General features: G+C 37.6%; 1 protein-coding gene across 2 annotated transcripts; it reads right to left on the reverse strand.

Annotated features, from left to right (window-relative positions):
• Positions 1-3,345: 3,345 nt before the first annotated feature.
• cdc42 (cell division cycle 42) lies at positions 3,346-23,298 on the reverse strand. Of its 2 annotated transcripts, none has more exons than XM_073876368.1 (6): positions 23,145-23,298; positions 11,956-12,098; positions 11,689-11,761; positions 11,216-11,327; positions 10,780-10,975; positions 3,346-4,616 (listed from the first exon to the last, which is right to left on the reverse strand). In XM_073876368.1, the coding sequence occupies exons 2-6, from the start codon at positions 12,058-12,060 to the stop codon at positions 4,527-4,529; spliced, it is 576 nt and encodes a 191-aa protein (XP_073732469.1). In that variant the 5' UTR covers positions 12,061-12,098; positions 23,145-23,298; the 3' UTR covers positions 3,346-4,526. The 2 variants fall into 2 exon arrangements, with proteins under 2 accessions (XP_073732469.1, XP_073732470.1); XM_073876369.1 differs by lacking the exon at positions 3,346-4,616 and adding an exon at positions 7,161-7,840.
• Between the last annotated feature and the right edge of the window lie 604 nt (positions 23,299-23,902).

A 23,902-nucleotide genomic window follows, 5' to 3' on the forward strand; every position in this document is an offset into this window, starting at 1 on the left:
AATCTGGTGAAAAAATCTCTTTTCGTTACGAAGTTACAGCCATTTATGTGTAAAAAACACAAAATTTGAAGGTAATTTTTCGTTTTTTTTGCAATTTTGGGCCATTTCTGATGAAAATTTTAATATAACGCCAATAGAACTTTTTGTTCAGAAGGTAAGGTTAGTTTCTACCTATGGTGTTTTCGAGTCGATCGGAATAACCCTCGCAGAGATATTCGCGCGTTTTTTAAGTGCTGTTTTGCTGCGCAGGATTAACCATAAGGCGAAATCTGGCATGTTTGGTATGCGACTACTCAGGACTCCTAAAAATCAAGTCCCGTCAAAATACGTTGATCGCAGCCAAAGTTATAGGTGTATAAATCATTTGTCTGGCCACTAGGTGGCGCTGCAACGAAACTGTGCATGCACCCTCAGTTCCTGACTGGCATCACAAGTACCAAGTGTCATGTCAATAGGCCTAAGTTTGACGAAGATACAGCCTAAAATCTGTTTCTACGTAAAATTCGTTAAGATGGTATACGACAATGGATTGCTGTATCGAAATTATTTTGATAACTTTTTGCCATGAGTGTCTCAAGATGATACATAAAAATTTTCGTGGCAATCGGACAAAAGCTCTAGGACGAGTTCGAAAAAGTAGTTTTTTTGAATAATTCAAAATGGCGGAAACATTTTCATGACGTAAAATGACGTCATAGGGTCCAATCGTATCGTCTTGAGCCAAGGAATCAGAGGAAGCAAGAATTTTGTTTCTAGGGCTTATGGATCAGAACATAAGTGCAACTTTGGACTGTTGGTGGCGCTAGTGGGTTAGACAGAGAGACCAAATGTGCTGTGGGGACACATTGGAGTGTCCTTTATCAGTGTGCCAAATTTCATAACTTTCCTACGTACGGTTCTTTGGGCTGCCCTGCCCTAGACTGCAATGGAACAAGAAGCGGAAGAATAATAAGAAAACTAACAAATACAATAGGGGTCTTCGGCCATTCTGGGCTTGACCCCTAAATATATATTAAAAAAGTCCTTGCTCAAGCTTTATAACAGCAGTAAACAGGGATCAGGAAACAACTTCTGACTTAAAAAAACCCAAAAAGTGCATTCATCCTTTAAAGACAGAAGCTAGTTATTTTAGTTTATAATGTTTTAAAAATGAATTTCTTAAAATTACACCGATTACCCTTAGATGCCCTTTAGTAACCCACTGGAGCTGTGTGGATTCTGTGAAGGATGAATTTTTGGGCTTCAAAGACTGGTCCCTCTCCGTTTACTACAGTTATAAAGCTTGGATGAGCAGACATTTTTCAATATAATTTTAAGTGGGTTTGTCTTAAAACAGATAATCATGCACGTCGAGAATGGCTTGAGGGTGAGTAAATCATGGAGTAATCCACTATTGTAAATATTTTGTGTCTGGGATTGTTAACCCTCCTTGCTTTGTTAATGTTAACCCAGAACTAATGTGTTGTAAATTGTTTTATTTTTACTTGTAAACTATGACTTGTCTTTTTAATAAGAATAGCATGGATTGTATGCTTCTAGTACAATAAATAGTGCTAAGGATATTCTGAATTTGTATTGTGATGCTGAGTGATTCTGCCACAGCTGCCAAAATACCAAGTGAACAAGCATCCTTTATATGCACGTGAAACATTTTAATATGCTTTACTAGCATTTAAAAATCAGCTTTTGTATATGCAGGCATGTGAAGATTTTGGGTTCAATTTTAAACATACCGAGGTGAAGGGTAAAAGTGCTCTTAACCTGAAAAATCACTAGCTTATGTACTCACCAAGAAAGAATATCCCAGATGTTCCTTCCTGTGGGTATAAAGTGTAACACAAAGAAAGCAATGCACTAAAACCGTTCCTGTGACAGATTACAGGCATAGTGGTTTATATTTGTCTGGTCCTACAGCACACCCTGCTGGCAGAAAAGTGCTCTGCTTAAGGCATCATACTGACCTTAATACTGTCTTGCTGTACTGCTGAGGTTCATAAAACAACCACTAACATCAAATTTAAAGTCTGATGTACCTGACCACTGAAACCTGTCATTTAAAAATAAGATAAAATGAAGACATTTTAGATGCATTTCTTGAGACAAGTTACTTAAAGCTGCAATCCGTAACATTTTTTAGTTAAATATGAACAACAATCAGTGATTAAATATGTAGGAAAAATCTCTGTTTAAAACCGTCTCCTTACCTTGCCCCAATTCACAATGGCAAGCTTTAAAAAATGATTTAAAGGAACAGTATGTAGGATTGTGGCCAAAACTGGTACTGCAATCACAAAACTTGTGGCTAAAACTGGTACTGCAATCACACAACTGGTGGCCAATACACAACATGACAACATAAACATCAGTTGAGGGCTGCAACTCGTTTTAAATGACAATGTCCTGGCTGGACCGGTGTTGTGAGTGATATATTTGAAATGAAAATGATTTCTTAATGAAAACATTTCTTAATGTCTAGTGACATTATGATTAATTGATATACATTTCTTACATACTGTTCCTTTAAGCTGTCAAGTCGGTTTCCCATGAAAAAACGTAATTTGTCTTTGCTTGATGTCCGTAAACAAGGAAAAGGAGCCGATCACCTCATCGCATGTGCTCCGGATGGGAGTGTGCAGCTTGTTTAAAAAAAATGCTAAAATTTTAAACTTGTCATCTAGATGGCGGCATTTAATCTGTAAAGTTTCAAAAGACAATCATCTAGGGAACGGCATGTAAATATGTCTGTTTATTACATTCTTACATCTAGGTAATCATCTGTTAAAACAGTGAAAACTCAAACTGCGAGCTTGTGCTAAAACAAGAGTTAATATCAGCTGGGCTTTTTAACATCTGAAAGAATTAAATACTGAAGCAGAGAGTTTCCTCTGAACCGGTAAAGCCCGCGATATACTTTTATTCCGCATCCACGCGTCAGCGCAGCTTTTAAAGTATACTTATAGTGGCTACGATGAGAAAGAAGTAAAAATTAAAGAAGAAAAATGATAGTGTGTGGGCAAATTCTGTCTATTTCCTTTATATAATTGTTTGTAGTGGAGCTTCCCGTCTCAATATTTTTAGCGCATGCGCTGTTGTACGCTGACTGCACACGCACTGTTCGACCGCAGACCCTCCTGATTACGAAAATGACATCATGCGGATGGCATGCATACGCTGACGTCCCTAGTAAACCTTCGGCTTAAAGCATCCGTTGAAACACTGATGCCACAGAAAATTACTTTGCAAATAAATGCAATTTTATATTTCAATCAGAGATGGCGATAGAGAGGCCAAAGCTAAAAACTGCAGCTTTAAGTAATGGATATTAAAAGAGGAACTGGAACATAATCAAAGGCAATTAAGGTATAAGTTTAATATTTTTTCTCAAAAGAATGCATATACAGTACAAAGGAGAGACTTCATACAGAGCATTTGGTTTTCACCAAACAAAAATAAAAACAAAAACAAGAAAGAGGGGAAGACTGGAAATCAAAAACCTCTGATCCACCTGCGCTGCACTCCTACACACTTGGTTCAAATGAAAAATTACTGTCTGTCAGAGAAGTTAGCATATACTGGATACCTACTAGGTTTACTTCCCTATAAACACAGGTGGATCAGAAAATTGCTGGAATCCAGCCATTAAACAACTGAAAGGAGTGAACCTTTATCAAAGAAAAATAAAACGAAATAAAAAATTACGACAACAAAAACAAACAACGAAGACATTTGGTAAAAACAAATGGAGCCCACAATAATTTGTCAGCTTACATTATTATTAATTAAATGTTAACCTATCCGAAGGAACCCGGAGGATTACCTACATGCATCACAAGTTTTGGAAATATCACTTCCATGGTCCCTGGCGACACATTAGAACACGCCACATGTTCTGCTAACACTGTTAGAAAGTTCCCTGCTTGAGATAAACCAATCACTGTGAGGAGTATAGTTATCCACCAAATACAACTGAGCCGCGGTCTCAGATGACTATTAAATGGGAATATTGGCAAAGAAAAAGGAGCTATTATTTCTAAGCACTTCAGGTGATATTGTGAGACGGGGATTACAGGCGACCTTAGTGCGCGCTTCAAAATACAGTAACTTATTGTAATGTTAAAATTGTTTTATTTGGGCTATCGACATCTCTGCTCAGGTCAGAATAATGGTCGTTTGACACCTGTTTAATGGAAACAGATACGACCTAAAACTACACAAGACTCATCTGCGAAGCGTTACTATAAAATTCACCCACTTACACGACAAAATTCAGCTGCATCTCACCGTGAAGTACAGAAGTAAGAGCCCAGAGATCAAAACTAATGAAGGTCCTCTAGGTTTTGTTTTAGATTAAACGGGCATGTGTGTGTGTTTACATTTATATGGTTGGATACTCTTTATATCTTTATTGCAGAGCAAATATTGAAACTCACGTTTTTTTACACATTGCTTTTAAAGTGTAAAGCTGTGGACCAGCCTTAGCAGAGCACAGAGGGGACAGGGAGGGGGGGGTGATGGGAATAGAAAGCTCATAGCAGCACACATTTGCGCTTCTTCTTGGGCTCTGGGGGCTCCAGGGCTGCCAAAATCGCCTCGTCAAATACGTTCTTTAGTCCTTTCTGTGAACACAAAGCAAGGAAGATATGGACACTCAACGTGGGTCAGCACACAGACAGACAAAAAGTAAAATCTGATGGGAATGAAATGATTTCTGATGATGAGGTAATATGACAAATAAACAAAGAGGCCAGAAGTAGTAAGACTAATGGATATGTTGGGCTGGGCAAAACAGCTTAACAATAACAAAAACCTTTGGAAAAAATTATAAATTTAAGTATGAAGTATGTCAATTCCCTGACAGTTTTACAGATTCACCAAAACGACATTTATTTTTGATAAAGATTATTAGATCAGAGTAGAGCTCTTGACAGGTCCACTCACTTGGATCCAAAAACCTGAGGTCCGACCCGAGCGGGTTTCACATGTGCCTCCAACACGGGTTGCGTATAATATTTGTGGCGCTGGGTCTCGGCTACTTTAAAACGAGTGTCTCTCTCTGACTAGTGCGCGCGGGCTGCTGACTGCACACATGTCGGTGCTGTTTACTTTAGGGTCCAGTCGAGTTAAAGGAAAACACCACTGTTTTTTAATATTTTACCATGTTCTTACCTCAACTTAGACAAATGAATACATACCTCTCTTTTATCAATGCGTGCACTTAATCTTTGTACAGTGCGTCGTGAATGTGTTAGCATTTAGCCTAGCCCCATTCATTCCTTAGGATCCAAACTGGGATGAATTTAGAAGCCACCAAACACCTCAATGCCCTATCTATTCAAAGACTGCCACATGAGTAGCCACACAAAATAAAATCGCGGCACAAAATAAAAAGTGGCGATTTTTTAAGCAGATAAAAAATGAGAACTACATTGTATGGTGGAAGAGCACTTAGTTTGCAGTACTTCGACCTCGGGCGAAGTAATATTGACGGACATTTAAGCGAGAGGGGAAGTAGTCAGGAGTGATGATAAGTGCTGCAAACTACAATATAGCTCTCATTTTTTATACGCTTAAAAAAAATTGGCGTGCCGCCATACCTACTCGTGCAACCACTCATGCAACAGTCCTTAAATAGGGAAAACATGTAAGCGTTTGGTGGCTTCTAAATTCATTGAAAAAAGAGAGATATGTATTACTTTGTCTAAGTTGAGGTTAGAACATAGTAAAATATTGAAAAACGGTGGTGTTTTCCTCTAAAAAAAAAAGAAAAAGAAGAAGGCATTGGGATGAATCACACTCTGGTCTAATTTTGTCGGGTTTTTCTCGAGTTGGGTCTTACTGTGGGTTTACATCAGCCGAATTTGTGCCGTCAAATTCGCTCCTACAACGTCTAGTTTGCCGCTTGTACATTTTGAGTTTACTCGGTTTATTCACGTGTGAAATTCTAGTCATCGAGACATTCACCCGAACATTTGCATTGTGGGAGGGGCAAAAATCGCAAAATGAGGCGAAATCGCGTCTACCGCGCTGCGCTAAATGCCTCATTCGCGCCACGAGACCTCCAGACGCTTCAACGCGTCTTTAAATTGACTTAACATTGAAATCACTCGTGCGTGATGCTTCTACCGCTATTACTTAAAATTATTTTTTATTTAATTTATTCAAGTCCGATTCGGGGTAATAAGCAATTCGGGTCACTTCAGGTAAGGTACATTTCTTTGGATCCAAAAAGACTTCTAGATCAGAGACAAGGTATTGCAAGAGTGATGATATGGACAAATATTCAATTCACAGCAGTGTTATTAAATGTTGCTTAACTTTAGATATATAAATCTTGACTGAATGTACTGCCCAGCCCTTGTTGGAAAACCATGAGAAACGTACATAAAAACATTTTAAATAAACACAAAAACATGGTTGATGTGAGGTAAAATACACAAGCCACAGGGATCATATTTATAATGAAATCAAGAACCAAGCGGATTAAAATGGAAAAACTGCAAAATAAGCAAATCAATTCCAGGAAGTGACCAAACAATAAATCCACAGATTTGGCTAAATTGAATAGTTTCGACATCTTCAACGGGTCAGTTTGGACCCAGAAATCAACTGAAATAGCCATGCCGAGCTGCCATTCACATAGGGTGTCAAACAAGAAAGTGGAAGCAGGCAAACACAGGCTCAGAGACCGAAGGGTTGGTGAGGTAAAGGGTCAGCCAAACAGAAACTCAAACCTCTGGGTGAAATAACAAACATACACAGACACAAATGAACTTGACAGAATGTAAGCTGTAGTGGGAAAGTGTTACAACACCGCCCTCATCTGGGCACAGAGTAAAAACTACACCTCAAGATTTTTAAATCCTTAGTGCATTGATTTTTTTATCAACAAGCAATGTTTTGTGCACGTGCCTCAGTAGGATCCGGTCTTACTGACTTCTTGAAAACAGTAAGTATGACTGAACAAAGGCCACACTGTTAGCCATAATAAGTAGGTTTTATCTGTGAACCACTGGTGGAAGGTACAGTTTGTTAAATATTACCCACAGTGTCTTTTTAAACAATGCTAAAAAGTGTCTTACAAATACACACCCTGCATCAGAACCAATCATTTTCCTCTGGTATAAATGCATTAGTATATAATTAATGAGAGACACTTCAAGTAATGGCAATTGCAGCTGTCCTTTATTAATGGCACAAATCATTTCACAAGATTATATTAAGCCATTTAAATACAATGTATGATAGGAATGGCACCAAATTGTAAACAGTAGCCATATGTTAAGATTAGCATTAACTTTATTGATCCAACTGATGTAGTACAAAATTAAATACACAAATTATAAATGACGATTCTGCATTAAAATAGAGCAGCCAGAGTAATTTTAGTCTTAAATGCTCTTAAATAACAATATAGAAACATAGATTGAATAATCAAATGACTAAATCAACATACGCAAGAGTAAAATCTGAATGCAACCCTTCATTATAAGATCCCACTATTTTTATCTTGAAAACTTAAAGTGCAAAGTAAATTACTGTAAAAAGGAAAGGAAAGGCAAACATTATACCCAGCATACACGTCGGAAAAGGTAGAAAAAGGAAAATTCAATGGCAAGACAAAGAAAAAGCTCTAGTGTTGGTGTAATAATTAAAAGAGATTTAAGAGATTGGGACACTTGTCGTTTCAGTGGAACAAGAGGTAACTAAAGGAAGCAGCAAACAGGAGTGGGGCATTAGAAAGTGAAAGCTTTTAAAATATACAGCACTTCCGTTTTCGCTGCGTTTCAGGAGGTTCAAGGGCAGCTAGGATAGCTTCATCAAATACATTCTTCAGACCTCGCTATAAAGACAGGAGGGGAGGGAAAGAGAATAAAGCAGCAAGGTTAGCGGTTACAGAGGAGATGGTAGATGTAAGAGAGAGGAACTAGCACAGAAGAACACAGCAGCTAGATTCTTTGAGGTTGTTTACACCTGAAATTAAGATGCGTTTTGGTTGATCGGATGTGGATGACGCTAAGTACGTGTGTAAACGAGGTGTAAAACATTTTGAGCTTGTCCACTTTCTACCACATTCAGAGGTAGTCGAAACATATTTGACCTTTTGTCAGCATGTGGTTAAATATGCTTGAACGGCCACAAAACCTCGCCTATGCTCCGCCTATTGTGATGTACTGAGTACAATGTTTAACATTGGCTGCGTTCGAAAACTCTAAATTGCTGCCTTCTGCGGCAGCATTCCAAGGCAGGAAGGCATCAAGTCATGTCCGAATCCAATGTTAGGTTGACTTCCTGACTCCTGAGATCTTGTCCCACAATTCTATACGTGTGCGAACATGGGGAATGTGATTGGTCGAGTTCGGAAAAATAAAATGGCGGCCAAGAAAACGGCTGGAGCACAAATTTAGTGTCAATAAAGGTAGATTTTCACTTTTTAGACCTTTTAATTGCATTTCTAGCAATAAATTAGTATTGTAGTTTTCAAATATGTGATAAGTTATCACAAAGGCGCTCTATGTTTATATTTCAAACCACTGCCATTGAAGTGTGTCCGAAAGCATTTCTCTTAGCTGCCTTCATGCCACCAAAGTCATTGCCTCACGAGGCAGCGAGGCAACAAGTCACTGCCTAAGTTTTTGGACACAGCCATTGTTTCTGACTTCTAGTCTTTAGGCTACCATTGATAAAACTAAAGCTCTTATGGTACATTCACAAGGGGCACAAGCGTTTTTTACTTTTAATGGATGACTTCATGCACTGCTGATTAAATTGTGGATCCGTCAACGTTGCGTCACTGCCATTGTTCGTGGCAGAAGTTGAACTTTTGTGGGCCAACTTTTCGTCAGCCAATCAGATCACCTTATACAAATAACCTAGTGCGAGCCAGCCAATTACGTTTATGCAATGTGTTGCGGCCACTGAGATTGGCTGTTGGCCACGCTTCAGACAAGCATCAAGTGTAAACGCTTTCGCCCCGTGTAAATGTACCGTTAGAGAAAGCTCTTACATATACACCTAGAAAGCACTGTGCCGCATGTTTACTTACACAAGCAGCGGACTCTGACCAAATATTGGCAATTTAAACCCATCATTTCTCTCACCTGCGTTTAAACGAAAGCAGAGAGACTCGCCCACAGACTACCACCTCAGAAAATCAGGACAGAAGCAGTCGAAAAAGGACCAAAAAAGATGGATTAAAATACTAGGTGTAAACATGAATGTGTCTCTCTTGTCCACTTGTGATCCAATTGAACAAAACGCATCTTAATACCAGGTATAAACAGCCTCTTTAAGAGGAAACTGAAGGCCAAAAACAACAGTATTAAGTGTTTGTTATACATAATAAAGCAGTAAAGACAGATGACTAGGTCCACAGAGAATCTGCACACATTTACTGATTTAAAGGTGAACCATACATTGTATTTCTATGTAAAAAGACACCTAGTTAAACACCAAAAGCTAATTTAATTATTTGCACAAGTAGATCACATACAATGTCAAAGCAAAGACGGAAATAGAGGTGAATTCGCACCGGGCGTTGCAAAAAAAGTTGGCGCATCTGGTTTGACACATTCAATTGCATGAGAAAATGGAGAACAGCATTGTTTTCATTCATGCAATGCTACTTTAAAGACATTAAAGTTGAAAACAGTCATTAAACAGACTCCATCACAGTCCTTACATTCAAATGGCCATTAAACGCACATCTGTGAAATCAACTATTCAATTTAGCAATCCAAATTGACTACACATTCATTATTTGCTGCTAGCAAGTCTAACAAAAACAAAGAAATCTTTACTCAGAATGATTAAAAGACTGCATTTAAAAAGCCATGTGGGTGGGGGAAATGTCAAATAAAAATATAAAATACCCACTGTTCACAATCCAATCTAAAAACAAGTGTCAGCCTACAATATTTCCAACTAAAATTTTTGTTTTTACTCTGAACACAAACATACGTCAGTTTAATGCACTGCAAAAGCCGTTTCTTGTAGCTTTTGTGTAAAGGTTTGACCAAACATCTTAATATCTTAAGAGGAAGTAGCTGATGGATCTTGGATCACAATATTAAGTTAATTCAACAAGTAGGGCTGGGACGATAAATCGTGCGATATGCTTGCTATGTTTCTCGATGAATTATGGTGAAATGCCACTACATTCAAAAGCCAAAGGGCGCTCTTGTGCAGAAACGAAATATACGCCGCAGAAGTACCATTTACACATGCGGCTCCATGAAATGCCTATAAGCATATTTATATAGCTGTTAATCAAACCTTTTCAAGTATTTTCAGAATAATAAAGAATAATTGTAATGAGTATTTTTTTGGCGAATATTGCTTTTTCAAATGCATGTTATAAAGACTTGATCAAGAGCCATAGTACACAAATATAGTCTTTGCGATTCAGAATCGATATCAGACAGGTATTATTAGTAAAAATCGAGATTAATCGCTCCAGCCCTATCAACAAGTATGACATCATAAAGAGATATAATACAAACGTTAGGAGATTAAACAACCCAATATTTCTCTGAGCCTCCATTCACACGCTATGATGCTTCCACTTTCTCGTTTTAGAATAAACATACATACAGTAAATCTTATATTAACAGTTAAACTGCACACTTTGTCTTATTTTAGACATAACACCCAATGTCATGAGGATATCCTAGCACGCCAAATGACAAACCAGAGAGGCAGTTTCTGCTTGCCATGCAGATGATTTATGTTCATGAACCTTTCTGATCCCACGTGTGTGCTATTCATGGCAATGTGACTTACCTGCGTCAGAGCGGAGCACTCCACATATTTGACGGCCTTCAAATCGCGAGCCAGCTTCTCTGCTGTCTCCGGAGTGATGGGTTTCTGTTTGTTCTTGGCAAGCTTCTCAATGGTCGAGGGATCGTCTCTCAGATCAATCTGTGTGCCCACCAGCAGGAAGGGGGTCTTTGGACAGTGGTGGGTGATCTCAGGTACCCACTAAAGTAGGAGATACATTTTTTTATTATTTTACATAATGCATTGACATAACAGCTGTGTTATAATCACAAATCGCACAATCAACCGCCTGAATGATGTTATTTTTACAATTCAGCTGGAGGGTTGAATTAACCTGAGAGACGAGATTTATTGCTGGTCTCCTGATCACAATGTGCTTAGGAAATGGTAATTAACCATAGTATTACAGAAAAAACTGTGGTAGCAGGATGCAAGCTCACACTTTTCTTTGACATTTTCAAACGAAGAAGGTGAAACAACTGAGAAACAGACTAAGAAGACATCTGTCTGAGGGTAGCTCAAGGGTCGTAATCTATCATAATCTTCCTGACCTGCAAAGACATGGGAATAAAACAATGAAAAAAAATGTGTAAAAGCCTGAGCCGCTGACAAAGTTTGCTCATATGCTTGAGGGTGCATGCACAGAGACAGACTCTGGGTCCCACAGTCCTCCCGAAAAAGTATTTTAAAGCCCAACCACCCTCCACAGGAATGCGTGGAATTCAGCTATGCTCCTGGGATCTAATTTCTATAACAATGACGATAACAATGTTTTTCCCAACATCTGCTTATGACCCTCAAAAGAGTCCACAAGAGAATATGCTTGCGTCAAATTTGCATCAAAATTGCTATTTTAAACTTTAGTTATGAATAAACTACACATATTTTAATATAAATGTATTTTTACAGTACCTGCAGTGTCAAACAGTCCAAGAGTGTACGGCTCACCACCGATCATAACCGTAACTGCATAGTTATCAAAGACCTATAATGAAAGCAAATTAAGTGTCCACTTTACATTCAGAAATTACATATAATTTTGTTTTCTTCTAAAAAAGCAAAAATAATATTAGTAATAATAATAAGCTATTGCAAAAAACATTTAGCATGAACAGGTCAAGGCATGACGAGTCAAAAAACTAAATCTAAAATGGGAAGAAATGAGAAAGCACTACTCACCGTTGGTACATATTCAGAAGGGAATTTATTAGTTGTATAGGAGATTAATAGACAGGTTTTACCCACGGCACCATCGCCAACAACAACACACTTGATCGTCTGCATAGCTGTGCTTTTATAAATCCACTGTTCTCATTCAAGATCTGGAAATGATCAAGAAAAAAGTGGTCATATGAGACACTAAAGTCAAAACTAGTGTTTTAACTTTACAAGGTGTATATAGAGACACTACTGTAATAGAGATGTAACGATTACCAGTTTAACCACAATAAAAATTGTAAAACGGTTAAGTATTAGCGCACAATTTTTTAATTACTGTTAAACAGTGTAATTGTCGCGGCTCAAAACCCTTGTCCTGCAGACATTCATTCATGTTTTTCTGTGATTGCCACGAGCGTAGGACCACAGGTGTTGGCAGCTTTACTCGTCAACATATGCAGATAGATAACTTGCTGATTTGTCCCGTGTTTATATGAAAATCTGATTTACTCACTTGTGTTTAATCTGAACTAGATGAACATTTATCTCATGACCCCAAATGTGCCATGATTAATGTTATTTATTTGATGTTTATGCGAACAAAAGTTCACTTACATGTAAAATTTTAAATTTTGTTTGCATTAGTACTTCTTTACATTTCTAGAAATTGTTTACAAAATCATGATAATATTGACAAACATGGTGATTTTGGGCACTATAACCATGATGTAAAATTTTTATTTTCTCTATTCTTCTTTCATTACACAACTTCTTGCACAAATTGGTCAGTAAATCTCTCTATTAAATTTTGATGTTTGTAATAAAAAAGACACTCAGTGTCACTTAATGTAAAGCCAAAGTCTGACAGACAGTAAAATTACCATTCATTATTTACCTTTAACATGTTGTTATGTTGTGTCGCACACAACAACACACTAGTTCAACACACTTATTCAAACAGTACCATAAGATATCAGATCTAGGGCTGTCACTTTTGAGAAAAATCAAATTCGAACGGATATCGAATATCATGAAATGTATCCGAACATATTCGAATATCTAGGTGTCCCCGAGCGCATCAAAATTCAATTTATTAACCGTGACAGTCATAAACAGGGCTGTCTGCATTACTTTTTTTACTTAATGTTTGAAGCAGCAGGTTATCAACTTATGAATAATAATGTCTCAGAACAGGTGACAACTTAAACAGCAGCAGGAGTAAGGCATATAGCCAAGCCCAAACGAAATCCGCTCCCGCAGATTTCGGCGTAAAACCCCGCAGATTTAATGCCCGTCATTGACAAGCGCACACATCCCGCGCTTGAGCCTGTTTGTGAGAAGAAATCTCATTGACAACAAGCACACATACACAGCCTATCCCGCGCGTTTGTGAGCCGTTATTGACAAGTGCATTATTTCTGCGCGTGCTGTTTGCTTGACCGTTTTTAAAGATAGAGAGCACAAACCATTTAATATTTGAGATGAAATGAAACTTACAGCTGAGTTAAGTAGATCTCATTTGACTCTGTCGTCTATGTGATGCGCGACAGTAAGCATGATCATTTCAAATCAGTTTACAAGACAAATGCTGTTGTTGTTTAATATAAAGCTTACATTGCGTTGTAAAAATAATTATCTTCATACATGCTAATTTCATAATGCGAACATATTAACACAAGCTTTTTATTCTGCTATAATATTTAACACTATAATAATATGTCATTTTATATACAAACCATAATTCTATCTTGACATGCACATTAGGTTCATGTTGGTCCAATTTGATTCCCTCTCTTGCGCACAGCTGCCGTCGGTCTCACTCACAGCCTCCTTCCCATTACGAGTTGTTTCTGTGAAAAATGCGCTAAACATGTCATTTTAAAAACCGGATGGTTTATTTAAAGTTCGAATACGGATATTTCACGTCATGTTCGAATGCATATTCGAATATCGAATAAAAAGTGACAGCCCTAATCAGATCCACATTAATTATGTCTGGTAAATATGTTAAGTACCTTAAAAGGGTATATTTTATAAACGTAATGCAAATTTGTAATGCAAACATTTTACTGTGAAAATATGTGTGTTATATCGGCCTCAAATCGGCCAATCAGCTTTTTTGATAACAGTATTGGCCATAAAAACAAAAAATAATAATAATAATCGGTCAACCTCTACACAGCAAAGTGCCATTTGGGGTAATATCTGTGTCTGATAAATGTGGAGGAGGTTGTAAAACTCTTCAGAAAGATCAGTCATATTTTTTCTAAAATACTTTAATAGTGACATTTTTTTGTCAAAAAGTTATGTTTTTTTCGCCTTTATTTAGACAGTGTAGTGGAGTGCAGACAGTAAAGTGTTGGGTGGAGATAGGGGAGCAGGATTGTCAAATGACCTCAGAGATGGGAATCAAACTCGGGTCGCTGTGAGCACACTGGTGCTTGTGGGTTCATTAGCCACCACAAAGACAAAAATTAACCCAGACAAAATTCTGTCATAGTTCAGTTTCAGTTTCATTTTATTTAAGCAGGGACAATGCACAAAATTAACATTAACCTTGTGTAAAAACAAGGAGAGATACCTTGTGCCAGGTTGTAGCACAAGTGCTATTTTCCACCTGTGGTCCATTGACAGGTCAACAACACAATAATAATATAAAATTCCATACAAATAAAATACAAGAACATTTAAATTTAAAATTTTACATCACAATCACTCTTAATTTACAATTAAGACTTTCATTTTCTCAATTAATCCCCCTTCCAAAAATTAATCCCACCCAAACACAAATATGCAATAAATCCTTACCTATCCCAATTTCAATCACACACACACACACACACACACACACACACACACACACACACACACACACACACACACACACACACCACAAGTGTGTACAGTTTTGTTGTGACAGTAACCAAGCTTTTATCAAACCCGAGAAGATGAAATGTAATTTCGTAATAAGGTGTGTGGGGAGAGTATTACACTGAGTTATAGCCACAAAAGAAAAAGATAATACCAAAAGAAGTTTTACGATTTGGAATATTGCACTCTCCTCTAGTGGCTGATCGAGTAGCTTTTTTTAGTTATTGTAGCTATCATACTGTGAAGTTTAAACCAGGATTTAATTCTTATGTTCACAGCTTGTTTTAATTAATAATTAAGCAAAAAATAAAAATTGTGATTGAAATGAAGAAAAAAAAGTAAATCGGCCTAACATATCAGGCAAAAAAACTCTAGTATGTATGATCCTAATCCAAATAAACAGTGACCAAATCATCTATATCACATTTGTTAGCCAATGGTACAACAAATGGTAAAGAATCTAAATTGTAGTTTCACACATTTGAGTTAACCTAAAGACAGTGACACTGTAAAATAATTGAGTTAGATACTAAATGTGTAATTAGTAGAGATGCACCAATATAAAAATTTGCACCGAGCTCAAATTCATTGCAATTTCCTGTTCTATTCTGATTGAGAGGCTAGATCTGCCATGACTATTGTCTGTTCTTAAACTATAAAACGAAACCCTTTTATCAACCGATACTGATTATTTACCCATATATTGGTGCATCTTTAGTTATGAGTCTATAAGTGTTAGCGTTATACACTGTGAAAGTCATATGTGTGATCTACACAAAATGTGAGAAATGAATTAATCCCCTAGCTGCTGTAAAAAGGAACAGTCACACTCAATTTCACACCCTTTAATGCCTCACAGACTGTCATCACTGACACAGTAATATGTTACTGAAAATGAGAGGTTATGCAGCTTTTTCATTGCATAGTACCCCACGATTTGGTTTGGTGGGTCAGGTGAGCTTACTTTTGGGGGCTTTTCCACCGGGTGCAGTACTTAGTACCCAAAACTTATTTAGTACCACCTTGGTTGGGGTTCCGAGCGACCCAAGCTGATACCAAAACGTGATGCGAAAACACTGTAGATTAGGGTTGCCATGGTGACAGAATTTTCCCACTGGTTAATCGGCACGTCACAAAGCCGGTGATCCCGGAATCACCGGGTGGGAGGGGCTTACAAATGCGCATGCAGACGTGCACATTTTACTTTCACTTTTGAATCACGCAACTGTTTAAATGCAGTGCTTGCGTAAGCTGGGTTAAATTGCGTATGAATTTGCGTGCAATGCGAGTGCAACAGCTGGTTTAATTAAGTGCTTGAGTCAATGTGCGCAGGTAATTCTCACAGAACCCACCAGTCCCAAGCAGAGCAACTGGCTACTTCTCTATAAAGCGCTGCTTGAATTATTATTTTTCTTGATGAAAAACACAACAACAAAACGATCTCGCTTATATTAAACATCATATATGTATATTATAACAAATACGAGTAAGCACGCGGCTGGTCTTCCAGCTCGCTTGCACACTGACTAGGGCTGCACGATTCGGAGAAAAAATCTAATTGCGATTTTTCTGATCAAAATTGCGATTCGCGATTTAAAGTGCGATTCATTAGTACATAATAAAAGAGGTACATCCAGGTTTGTTGTGGTGGTTTTAATAGCACCAAAGAAAGATGCTGTGCTACTGTTTATTTAAAACCTCTTAAACATTGTACCAAGTTGTTTGCAGGACTTTGCTATTCTGCAGACAAACTTTTTTTTTAATCTAAGAACATTAAAAAAAATACAATTTAACAAAAATGTATTAAAAGTTTTATTTAAAATAACATATAGGCCAAAGTATTTTGGCTGTCACTACAACAATGCTTCTGACAAGCAAATGTTTAGTTTTTTCTTTTAATCATAAGACTATATATCTTGTTTTACTTTTCAGGCATCTGTAATAAATGTAAATATGTTAGTTATTAGAATCTATGATTTAACATAAGCAAAAAATACAAATAAAACACTGCACAGTCCTCACTGTAGGATTTTAAATGTGGAGCTGCAGAAGCTTGTTCAGTTAAGAGTAAGGAGTGATTTTAATTTTTGGTGTGTAATAAACATTTCTGACACAGAAAGCACCAGGTTACTGTCACTTTAAGACACAAGACAGCTAAACTGCTCTGCTTTAATACTGATAAACATCCAGCTGTTAATGTTCACTTAGACAAGAAAGAAAACTTAAGTTTAGTGATCACGCGTGTGCTGACTGCTCTCTGTGTGCGCACTTCATGAACCCTCATGCCTGTAAATATTCAAAGCGGTGCAGATGTGCGCGTGCAAGAAAGTATAATGTACCTGTTTCGTCTGCTGTGTTCCGGGCTTTAATGAAACCTGCTTATAGTCTGATGAGGCGCTTGTCATTGTTTGCGATGCATGACGAGAAACGGACGTATATACACCTTTCTTTAAGTCCAACATTACACAAAAGGGAAATGTTTTCGCGCATTTCTGTCCTTTCATTTGCCGGCTAATGAGTTATAATGCGTTTTTAAAATGACTGAATCCAAAATCTGCCAACTTCATGACATTCCGCGTTGTGCAGTTAATTCCATTTGTATGCATTTCGCGATTCTGTCCGTGTTTTCCGCATCGCGGAAATCATATGGCCGTACACTTTGTTGAGGAGTTGAACTGCTGCTCGCGCTCATGTTTTCCAAATGGCGTGATGACGTATAGTCAGCGCCTCAGTGTTCATGCACTCTATTGGTCTAAACTGCATCAAACGTAAAATGCGCATGAAGCGAACTGTCAAAAACTGCGTACTAGATGATTGTTATATTTAATAGTTTTGAATCGAAATAATCGCATTTCTTGCGATTCGAAAATCGCATCCATTCACATCGCGATTTCGGTTCAAAAACGATTAATCGTGCAGCCCTAACACTGACAGAAATAAATGAAATCTGACACCTGCTGCTCTGTGACGTGACGCGCATTCAGCTCCGCTGAATTCAGACAGCAGACACATTCAGTTCTTAGTGTTTGATCTCGCTAACGAAACTAAATGATTTAATTCTACGAAAATATCAAAACGACGGTGAAAGACGGTGTCGCGGTGGGCAAGTGATCTAACCGGTGAGAGGCTGAAGCACCGGTTATCACCGTTTCACCGACTATCGCGGCAAGCCTACTGTAGATCACTGATTGGTCAGAGGGAATCGTCACTACCAGCGTCATCACTATAATGTAAAAGGTTAGCTTTACCTTCATGCTAGCTTGTGCTGTCTCGAGCAAACATGTTGTCATCTGTGCTCTGCTCTCAAAGTCCCTGGAACACCATACCAGTTTTTTTCCAGACTTGCAGTTTGTGGGGCCACATTTGCAATGCGCACGTCCGCATATATGCTTAAATGCAACTTAAATGAGGCTCAGTGGAGTGCCTCGACTGACGCCACCGGTGTTTGTTCAGAAACCGTCATGTGTATGTAATCATTTGTGGTGGCCAATTTTAATTTTGTGGCGGACTGAGAAATAACGTTAAATGAATGTATGGGGATGTATTCCAACAACGCTCTCACTTGTATGATGTCACAGCAGTAGGCAGCACAAATATAATGTCACGCCTATAATCCCTCCCACTCCAAAGTGTTATTAAACTCGATGAAAAAGTTAACCAAGCCATAGTGAGGTGAACTAAACTGACCCAAACCAAACCGTGGGGTACTATGCAATGGAAAGGCGCCATTATATGCATTAATGCAAACACTAAAGTATGCAATTTTTCTATTGACCACCTATCCAGAGCCAATGGAAACAACAACTCTAGACAAGTTTTAGCCTTCTAATAGTTCACACATCTAAAAACACACACACAGGTCGATCATTAAACACGTAATCCAAACTTCACATAATACAATTTCATCAAATTTCACTGTAACAGTACTTAAGTCCAAATAAACCCAGTATGGTCAGACTGTTTCCAGTGATACACACAGATGTACATTATCATATACACTGGGTAAAAAAGTGTTTGCATCAATTTCACTGCAAACAAAATATGAAACAACGTGGCATTTATTTTAAAAGTGAGACAGCACAGGCCTAAATAAAAGACTAATATTCTTTATTTGCAGAGGGAACTTTAGTATTTGGTCATATAATGCAATGAAATGCATATATTATTATTATTTTAATTTAACAACATGCAAGAGCCAAGTGTAATTATTGCGAATAGAACTAATGTTGTTTATATTTCTAAAAGCCATAAAACTGCAATGCATATTTTTTAAGTGTGGCTTAGACATCTAAATATACTTTTTTGTGCCTATTCCTTTTTTCTTGTCAAGCAGAAAGATCCTAGCAATAAAGGCCAAAGTAAACCACTGATCCAGTCCAACTAAAAGGCAAAAGCTTTATCCAAACCAAACAAAAACCCGCAAACATCAAAATGACAGTTTTTTGCATATAAATAAATCATAAAACAACTTACATCAACAAAGCATCATGAAAACCAAACAACTACTACTTTAAATTGTTACATTTTATATTTCACATTCAAAACAACCCCAACTGACCCCATCCTGCTACATCAGCTGTTCCTTCCCCCCTCTTTGATTGTGGGTCACTGCGGCTTTAAACTCAAGCATAACGTCATCGGTTCAGTCGCATCATTCACTACAGAGGGGAAAACAATCCCAACACCAGCCACACAACCAGGGGCCCTAGCTTGTGGATAACACACACTGAGGAAGAAAAGGAAGGACGACAACAACCACCTTTTCCCGAAGGTGGGGAAGCTGGGGAAGAGGCGTGAGACTGAGACAACCACTTCCTGCTGTTCGCACCACGCCTGTGAGGCGGCTGAACCTCTGCAAAGCTCTGCAGCAGAGAATAAACATTCACAAACTCCCAGATGGTCAGGACGAGGAAATGTCAGCCCATAACGGCTGTTTCCTTCCCATTGCAATCTGCGGAAGTCAGGCCTGTCCTCAGTCTACTGTTACCAGCAAACCCACAAGCAAAACACTGTTCACAGCCCTCTGGTGACTGATCCTTATCTCCTCATCGGAGTTGCAATGTGTAAAATCAGAGACACCTCCTTTAATTACACCTTAAAAAAATTTGTCCATTAAATTTTCCAAGTGGACAAATGTAAGCAAAATTAAGGCCAAATTTCAGATCAGTTTTAGCAATAGACTCTGTAACGTAATGCAAATCAGGTCCATGTGCACACACAGAGAGTACAACCATCTTCTTTACCATCAGGGTGTATCTGGATCAGTCTATCCTCACCCTAATTCTTTGTTTTTCTTAAATCAATCGGATTATTATTGCGGAAACCATTTACATACACCTAATAATAGTGCTGTAGCTATAAAACTTGAAAACAGATTGGTGCCATGTTGGATTAGTTCATCGTAACTAGGGCTGTAACGATTTATCGTGCAAATGTGCGTTTTGTCAATTAATGAATTTGAATGAATTAAGGTGAAATGCTGCCACATCCAAAAGCCAGGGGGCACACTCGTGCAGAAACGCCACTTGTGCCACAGAAGAAGTAGCATCACAAACCCTATTCCAGGAAATGTCTACAGGAATATGTATATCGCAGTTCTTCAGATTGCTTCAGGTATTTTCATTATAATAAAGAATATTTTGAATGACTTTTTTTAACGAGTGTTGCTTTTTTAAATGCACGTTATAAACGAGTCAAACTCGTAGTAATTTTAGATTGATAACGGACTTCTTACTGACCAAAACCCCACAGTACACGCACAAGCTGCGCATGAAACACAGAATCGCGATGCACCGATGCAGATTCGATTTTAGACAGGTCTTTTTAATGGGACACGCGATGTATCGTTACAGCCCTAATCGTAACCCTAGGTACACAACATCGTCGGCTAAAGTCACCGTCACTTTTTTTTGGTTGTTTCCGCATGTCGAATCAGCAGTGCCGCTTGTCTGGGAATCGGATTACTCTGATTGGCGGTTCATATAGCCGACCAGTGCACAAGACGAAAAACAGAAGTGACAAAGCAAGCAAACGACTAATTCAATTTGTAAATATTTACAAAGACAAGGGTCATAAGACATTAATGGCGCTTTTCCATTGCATAGTGCCCCACGGTTTGGTTTGGTTTGGGTCGGGTCAGCTTACTTTTGGGAGCTTTTCCATTAGTTGCAGTACGTGGTACCCGATACTTTTTTTCGTACCACCTCGATTGGGGTTCCAAGCGACCCGAGCTGATACCAAACGTGACGCGAAAACACTGTAGATCACTGATTGGTCTGAAAGAAACGTCACTAACAGCGTCATCGCTATAATGTAGATTAGCTTTACCTGTGCTAGGCTAGCTTGCACTGTCTCGAGCAAACATGTTGTCATCTGTCCTCTGCTATAAGTTCCCAAACTCCCTTTTAGCGACGAAAAACATCCACATGTTGAGAATCAGGGACACCATAACAGTTTTTTCCAGACTTGCAGTTTGTTATTGTGTAGCATCTAGGGCTGCACAATTAATCGAAAAAAGAATCATGGCCTCGAATCATACACAAATATTGGTTCCGAAAAAAGGCAAGGAAATACCCGTGGCCATTTTTCAATTGGAAGGCTGCAGCCTCAGGAGGTCGCATATGCAGGCTGCAAACGTCATCATGCCTGGTTTATTTAAGTTAACTGAGCATTACATTCGCAAGTCATAAACATACTACAGCAATTTACGATTCACAAATAATAAGTGTCAACTTTATAATTGTTAATATTCTGAAATAAGACAATCTTGATGACGTATGCAGCCTAGAAATGCAACCTCCGAAGACCGCAGCCCTCAGACTGAGAAACGACCTCTGTATCACCGCCACAAGTTCCCCATCAAAAAGTGTTTTTAGCATGAGGGGAACATTTTAACATGCCTGTGTTTCTCCCTGATGCCTCAAAATGTTAATCGTTTAGGGTTTTAAAGGGTTTGTGTTTTAAAAGTTTTAAGGTTGGCCAGTTTGAGTGTACAAAGCACAGGTGCTATTCATTCTAATTCTTCTTACTTATTAATGTCAACATTGTTTATGTTTAACAGCTAACAAATTTTAAATTACTACTCTTAAAGGGTCTAAAATAAGGAAAAGACATTTGCGGCAGGAAAAAGCATTTCCCCGATGAACAGAAGCGAGAGGAACTTGTTGCAAAATACATAATGATGCAAGTAAAACTTCCTGCGTCTTGTATCTTAATTAATTCAATTTCAGCATCCAGTTCTACTTATACCCAAATATACGAGTTTATTTTAGAGCGGAAAATCTAATGCTTAAGTCTTCTCACATCCTTAAAAATCCATCTGTATCAGATTTGTCTTTTTTATATTTCCACAACCTACTGAAAACTTAACAGCAATGTTAAAAAGGTATGTACTTATAAAAAGAATACAAAATAAAGTCAGAAATAGCCCTAACACAATGAGGTTTGAGAGATCTGGCAACAGGAAACAATGAACAGCTCGTACCCTTGATCCCAATGGAACCACAAATCTGATTAAAATATTCAAAACAACAAGTTGGTGATCTTTCAATTTCTATATAAATACATCTGCATGTCTCCAACCTTCATTAATGTATGCACAAGTGTGTCTGTATACTTGCATTTATGTAAAATAACACACACAAGTATACATATCATATGTGTGCATATAAGATTAAAGATGAGATTGTCTTGAATTTACAAAGTGTTGCTAAAACCAACCATAATACAATTCCATCCATCCATCCATGCTAATACAAAAACACTGACTGATTCAATGCCAAATAATAAATAATAAATCAATCTTGAATATTTCAATTACCAGTGATGCTGTATAACTCAAGGCCATATATTTATACCTTAACATGTCAAACCTGTATTTCAAAACTCGTTTATAACAACCACAACAATCCAAAGGTTTAAACACATGCGATGTGATACAGTACGACATTATAACATTACAAGCAAATAGTGACAGTTATCTGTCGTTAACAGTCGACTGTTCTCAACGGATGACCGATATAAAGCCAAAATAGACTTTATACAAACGTACTGTATATAAATGATTACACAAAAATGGTAACTAAAGCATTTTCAAACAATATTATTATTTCTGTAAAAGTGTCTGAGGTCAAATCTGACCGCTTCTCCTCAGCCTCAGCTAGCATCTTGTGCTAACTGTCCTCCGGTTCCATTTAACACGTTTTTTCTTTATGTTCCGATCAAAAACATATCTATTCGTACCTTAAACAATCATAAATCAATATTTCACCATCTCACGAGATGATATTGTTTAACAGGAGAGAAATATGCGTAATATTTTGAGAGTCATTCGCACTCACCGTATCCTTTCTGTTTATTTCTCTGCGCCCGGGCGTTGGCAGCTCCGCGAGTTCGGGGTTTCCTGCACTGAAAAGCAGGGGCGAGTCGCGCGCTGCGTCACTTTATCTCACCGTTACAATATAGAAATTGATTTATTTGTCTTGTTTAATGATTACATTTGTTCAACAAATTGCTATTTAGATATGTATGTGACTACTGCATTTTTTAATGATTATAATGTAGTGTGCAATGAACAAATACCAACAAATTAAGTACTTTATAAATTAGTAGGCTACTAAGCAATGCCAAATCTAAGCTATTAGAAAACTAAGACTCTACATTTAAACACCTGTATAGTTTTTTATTATGCTACAATTGTCTACTTCGCCTTTCTATATTCCATATTAACTCATGTGCGTAGTTATGTTTTTATTTTATATGCAGAATTACATGTTTGACCTCAAACTTCAATTAATATTTCATTAGTTAAATTATTAAAGGATATTGTTGAGAAATAAGAAACAATTCGTGATGTGGCTTTCCTTTGCTCATTTATTACTTTTTTGTGTATTGTTTTATACAATAAATTGTAAACGGTAGTAATATCAACTTTAATAATTATTATTAAAACGATATGAAAACGATGACATACAACATTAAACGTAAATGTTGTTTAAAATATGTATTATTTAGTAATAAATAATTTCAGTAATTTATTTATGAATGTATTTACTTTTGTTAATTCTAGTTAAAAAAAAGTTCTTGAATTGTTTTATAC

This window comes from Misgurnus anguillicaudatus, chromosome 14 (assembly GCF_027580225.2).
Source record: "Misgurnus anguillicaudatus chromosome 14, ASM2758022v2, whole genome shotgun sequence".
NCBI lineage: Eukaryota > Metazoa > Chordata > Actinopteri > Cypriniformes > Cobitidae > Misgurnus > Misgurnus anguillicaudatus.